At 38.1% G+C, this 6,000-nt stretch overlaps 1 protein-coding gene across 4 annotated transcripts in view; it reads left to right on the top strand.

The window, feature by feature from the left end:
• The window catches only part of NGLY1 (N-glycanase 1), a 65,478-nt gene extending 62,196 nt beyond the window's left edge, over positions 1–3,282 (top strand). For 3 of the 4 annotated variants that reach the window (XM_058729712.1, XM_058729714.1, XM_058729711.1), the window contains 2 exons: positions 1,726–1,903; positions 2,273–3,282. In XM_058729712.1, the coding sequence (XP_058585695.1) occupies positions 1,726–1,903; positions 2,273–2,448 (354 nt within the window). In that variant the 3' untranslated portion in view covers positions 2,449–3,282. The remainder of the gene's footprint in view (positions 1–1,725; positions 1,904–2,272) is intronic. The other variant, XM_058729715.1, reaches the window with a different exon arrangement.
• Positions 3,283–6,000: the final 2,718 nt, after the last annotated feature.

Here is a 6,000-nt window from a genome sequence, read left to right on the forward strand (position 1 = left end):
CACCTCACGCCAGTCAGAGTGGCCAAAAAGAACAAATCAGGAGACTATAGATGCTGGAGAAGATGTGGAGAAACGGGAACCCTCTTGCACTGTTGGTGGGAATGCAAACTGGTGCAGCCACTCTGGAAAACAGTGTGGAGGTTCCTCAAAAAATTAAAAATCGATCCACCCTATGACCCAGCAGTAGCACTGCTAGGAATTGACCCAAGGGATACAGGAGTACTGATGCATAGGGGCACTTGTACCCCAATGTTTATAGCAACACTCTCAACAATAGCCAAATGATGGAAAGAGCCTAAATGTCCATCAACTGATGAATGGATAAAGAAATTGTGGTTTATATACACAATGGAGTACTACGTGGCAATGAGAAAGAATGAACTATGGCCCTTTGTAGCAACGTGGATGGAACTGGAGAGTGTGATGCTAAGTGAAATAAGCCATACAGAGAAAGACAGATACCTTATGTTTTCACTCTTATGTGGATCCTGAGAAACTTAACAGAAACCCATGGAGGAGGGGAAGGAAAAAAAAAAAAAAAGAGGTTAGAGTGGGAGAGAGCCAAAGCATAAGAGACTCTTAAAAACTGAGAACAAACTGAGGGTTGATGGGGGGGTGGGAGGGAGGGGAGGGTGGGTGGTGGGTATTGAAGAGGGCACTTTTTGGGATGAGCACTAGGTGTTGTATGGAAACCAATTTGACAATAAATTTCATTAAAAAAATAAAAAATAAAAACATTAATTAGGCAGTTGGAGAAAGATGAGCATAAAGTCATGACTATTCATGGTAAGTGCAGTGTAAATGAGGAAAGGGTTTTTTTCCAGACTTACTTCAAAGAAATACATGATTATTGTGTGAGTTTGAACATCAGGGATAAGTGATTAAAGAGTCAGATTCTTGGGGCGCCCGGGTGGCTCAGGACTGTCTCTCTCCTTCTCTCTCTGGCCTTCCCCTGCTTGCTGTCTATCTCTCTCTCAAAATAAATAAACTTAAAAAAAAAAATTTTTTTTTAAGAAGTAAATAAAAAGAGTCAGATTCTCAGGGGTTGAGCCTGGTTGAAATGGAGTTACTGTGAAAGACCAAGGCTGTGGATGTCAATGTTAATGTCCACATCTTCTAGAATGTAGATGAAACTATGCAAGGAAATGAGCTGAAAGCAGCCAGTAACCTTGGCTGCCTTAAGTAGTATACATTTAAAGTGGTAAGGGTCACTGATAATGCAGGAATGGGGCATACTATTTGAAGAGGCAAGCATGAATACTACCTTTTAAACCATTACTTAGCAATGACTGAGTTATTTTCTTGACTTCTCACTCTAGAAAAGCTTGTCTGAAAATCCACACTTAGAAAAGAAGATATAGAATAATTGCATTTAAAAGGATTCTTCATTTTCAGCAGGACTTCTCCTAAAGTTCATATTAAATAGCTGGGCTTTACTAATTTAAAAAAAAATAAGATTTACCAAAATTTGGTTAGCGTGCTCCCCTTAGCAATGTACTTAACGGGGCACCTGTATCCAAGTTTCTTTCTTCCAGAGCAAAAGATGCTGTAGGAAAAATTGCTGACAAGATGAGAAATGTTACCAGTAAAAATTTCAGTGGGAAAAAACTAGGTGTTCAGAGCATCTGTATTGTAGTACCCTATGACAGTAAGACTTTGACTACATGTGTTTTCTACACTACTTTATTATTTCTGACAGTTCTTGCTCTCCCTCCTCCTTTGTAGGTATATTTAGCCCGAAAAGAAGGATCGTCTTATGCTTACATTTCCTGGAAGTTTGAGTGTGGGTCAGTTGGCTTCAAAGTAGATAGCATTTCCATTAGAACGAGTAGTCAAACCTTTCAAACTGGAACAATACAGTGGAAATTGCGATCTGACTCAGCACAAGTAGAACTGTCAGGCGGTAAGCATTTGACTAGAGAATTAATCACGATGTATATAGTTAACACTCTGAAGAATAATCGTACTTATTTGAGGGTTCCATACCCAAGAGTCATTCGTACTCTGCAGTAAAAAATAAAAAATTTAATTAAAACTTGTATAACCTCATTCTGATAGAAAGGCTTATGTTTTTTATTGTGAAACATAAATGGATGAAGAAAGATTATTTCTTTGTTTCAAAGGACACATTCCCTCCCTAAGGAATCATTGTATTTATTTTTTAAGGGTTGGTTTTTACCTACATGTTAGGCATATAATATATATAAGCTATTTCTTTATATTCTTTAAGTTACCAAAAGCAGAGTGTTAATTTTTTTTTTTCCTCCAACAGATAAAACTCTTCGCTCCTATCATGATTTTTCTGGTGCCACTGAAGTTATTTTGGAAGCAGAATTAAGCAGAGGAGATGGTGTTGTTGCTTGGCAACATACTCAGCTGTTTAGACAAAGCTTAAATGACCATGAAGAAAATTGTTTGGAGATAATTATAAAATTCAGTGACCTTTGAGAACCTGAACATTATAGAAAAGCTGACAATAATCAAAGATTTACTGTGTTCTAAAGTAGTCTGTGGGTTCAGTGCATGCTTAGTTGGCCATTTGCTACCCTCTGCTAGCCTATTTCTTTGGCTAGCTGTCCATCATGTGCCCCTCAGGAAAATATATCTTTGTACTACGGACCATAACGAAACCTTGAATTAAAAGCTCCCTTCCATATGTGACTGTAATTTGAAGTAAAGTCTTATTGCCTCAATATGAGATTTTAATCTAAAAACTGTAAGTATAGTTTTAAAAGTAAAATGAAGGTATTCATGATGAAATGCTATTCATGATTATGATATAATCTTTAATAATAGTAATTTGACATTTTTTGATTGGCCATTAATTTCTTCATAAGTACTTAGGTTTCCTAAGATTTTTAATTTTTAATAAATGTGAAAGTATAGTATCTCATAAGTTATAATGCATGGACATTTTTATGATTGTAAATACATAGGCATTTAAGAAATAAAATGGATTATTTTGTATCATTTTAGTGGTTACTTTGACTAAATAAGAATCTTTAATAAGTATGCTAAACATTGAAAACTGCTGGGATAGATAAGAGTTATGAAAACATTTAACACTGGCTGCATAAATTCAGAGATACATTATAAATCCATGTGTAGACACTTTAGAATATGCTTTACTTTGGAGTTTACTTTTGAGTATTTCTATCTACCTCATTGAATAAATATCTGTTCTTGTCTTTGAAACTGTGTAACTAGATTATGCAGTACATGCTGTTTCAAGAGTTTTTGGTGTGTTCCATGTAACCTCTCCAATTAAATTTATTAAGCATTTGTGTGCAAGTGTGGTGATAGTGCTGAAGGAGGCAGTGGTGAGAAGGGTAGGCTCTTGTGCTCTCACCATCTTTGTAATGTTCTACAAAGCGAGTTCTCAATCTTTTTTTTTTTTTTTTAATTTTTTTCCCCTAATGTTTATTTATTTTTGAGAGGGAGAGACAGGGCGCGAGCAGGGGAGGGGCATAAGGAGAGAGAGACACAGAATCCAAAGCAGACTCCAGGCTCTGAGCTGTCAGCCCAGAGACTGATACAGGGCTCAAACTTACAGACCACAAGATCATGACCTGAGCCGAAGTCGGGCGCGTAACCGACTGAGCCACCCAGCACCCCGAGTTCTCAACTGTTCCTACAAGAAAAGTACGTTCTCAGAGATTCTCACTCTGCAACTCGTAGGACATTCATATGCATTATTAAAAATGCACTAAGATCCTGAACAAAGGTCTTATATTTGCTTTTTAATTGTAGTCAAACTGTTGAGGATCAGTTTCTTGCTAAAAAGTTACATTTCAAAAAAATTTTTTGTATTATCTAAAGTGATTTATTAGTAAGTCTTAAATATTAGGAAGTTTTATGGAATTCTCCCTCCTGAGTTAGCTTCTTGTCGTGGTCAAATACATAAAGTTGAAGAGACTTGACTCTTACCTGTCTTGAGGTGTCTGCTTTGGCACATGAGTATTGTGATGAGCAGGTGGACCAACCCTCTTAACCTTCGTGAGAAAACCTAGAGGTTGGCAAGCACCTTTGTAAAGATGGTAAGAAAAATGTCAGTACTTAACTGAATGTATCTCATTTGTGGAAAAGGTACATTCGAATTTTTACTGTGGCTTTAAGCAGAAAAATGATTAGAGTTCAAATGTCGGATTTTTATAGAGTTGCAATGTTGAAGAGGAAAAGTAGTTGCACCTTTTTTTTTTAAATATTTATTTTTGAAAGAGATGGAGAGGGGCAGAGAGTGAGGGAAAGAGAGAATCCCAAGCAGGCTCCATGCTGTCAGTGCAGAGCCTGACACGGGGCTTGATCTGACCATGAGATCCTGACCTGAGCCAAAATCAAGAGTTGTACCCTTAACCGACTGAGCCACCCAGGTACCCCGTTGCACACTTTTTAAAAATGTATCCCGTGAGAGTCTCAACCCCAAGGGTATCCAATACATACTAATAGATACTACACAGAACATTTTGGAAATAGTACAAAAGTTTTGGGACGAAACAATTCTCAGGGATGTGTATATAAAGCTAAGTGACCGTCAACCGGTAAGGCAAAGAAGGGCTGCAGTAGGACAGGCCCCTTCCGTACTGGCGCGGAAGTAGAGCCCGGTTTATGCAGCAGTCGCTTATGGTCTGTTCACTTAGAAGTATGCCGCGTGCTGTGCCCAGAGTGCACGCCAGAGCGCTGAGGGCATAACTGCACCACCTTCTTGAAACCGGGGCCGGTCGATGGGCCCTCTCCTGCCACTGCTCATTGTTTAAAAAGGGTTTCTACTTTGGTGTCAGGTCAAGTCCCATCATGATGAATTTTACAGACAGTCTGCTTTGTATGACAGTGGGTTTGGGTGGTGGGGGCGGGGGGAGGTTAAAGAAGTACTTGTGCTGGAATTCACATTCTCAAGATAGACAAGAAGCCACAGCCGATAAAACACAATTTTATCAGTTCACAAGGAAAAGAAGTGCCTCACGTTGAAGGAGGGCTAAGAGAACAGTGTATCATGGACTTGGGGGATAGGAAAGGTTGTTTGTGATCATTTAACCCAGACTTCTCACTTTTCACTGAGGAAACTCAAACCCAGAGAAGTTAAATGACCTAAGCAATGAGTTGCTGCTTTAGTAGGTGTTTCATAAATAATAGATACTTCGATGGGAATATTCAAGTTGAGTTGTTAAAATTCACACTAGAACCAATGATATCAGTTCAGCTTTCTGGAGAACTACAGTTCAGCTTTCCTGGAGAACAAATTTATTGTAATTTGATGATACATTGTACTAGATATGAATGCTTCAGTGTTTGTGTAATAATTTTTAAAGATTTTTTCCTCTGTAACAATAAATTGCATTTTGATTTTATAGTCCAAGTGAATACACTCTTAGAAGCTAATAACTCTGACTCAGGTGGCATTCTTTCCTTAAATACTCCTGGGGGAAGAACAAGGATAAACCAACACAAGTCGCGATTGGTTTTATTCCACTTAGCATGTATTCCAGCCACCTCTTTATAAGGACCCAAACAGTGCTTTATTTCTGATAAGAAATTTAGAACGGACCTAAACTAACAATGGTCCCCTTTTTAGTGTCTAATCAGTGCCAAAGACTCGAGTGTCTCATTTGATCATAGTGGCATTGTATGCTAGGCATAGCGACATTGTATGTATTTTGAAACTGAGAGGCTAAGGGGAGGCAGTATTTTAATGCCTGTCTATCGGCCATTCCCTTTCATCACAACACAAGTGAATACAGACTCAAAAGTTGAGACCTTGCTCTCTTCTTTTAGTTTTCTAAAGACTTGCTCTGAGGTCAACCCAATTGTAGCAGCAACTAGAAATCTACAAGTAAGCCAGAAAGGGCCTCCGAAGAGCAAAATAAAGTCTAATCACTGAAGCCTATATTCTTTATTGTGAGAGCATTTGGAGTAGTCACTCAAAGTCTGTCATTTACTGATTTTAATGTTTCAATTACTGAAGCCATTTTTGTTAATTCAAACAAGACGGTAAATAAAAGTGCT

The sequence above is a fragment of the Neofelis nebulosa genome, chromosome 5 (genome assembly GCF_028018385.1).
Source record: "Neofelis nebulosa isolate mNeoNeb1 chromosome 5, mNeoNeb1.pri, whole genome shotgun sequence".
Taxonomy (NCBI): Eukaryota; Metazoa; Chordata; class Mammalia; order Carnivora; family Felidae; genus Neofelis; species Neofelis nebulosa.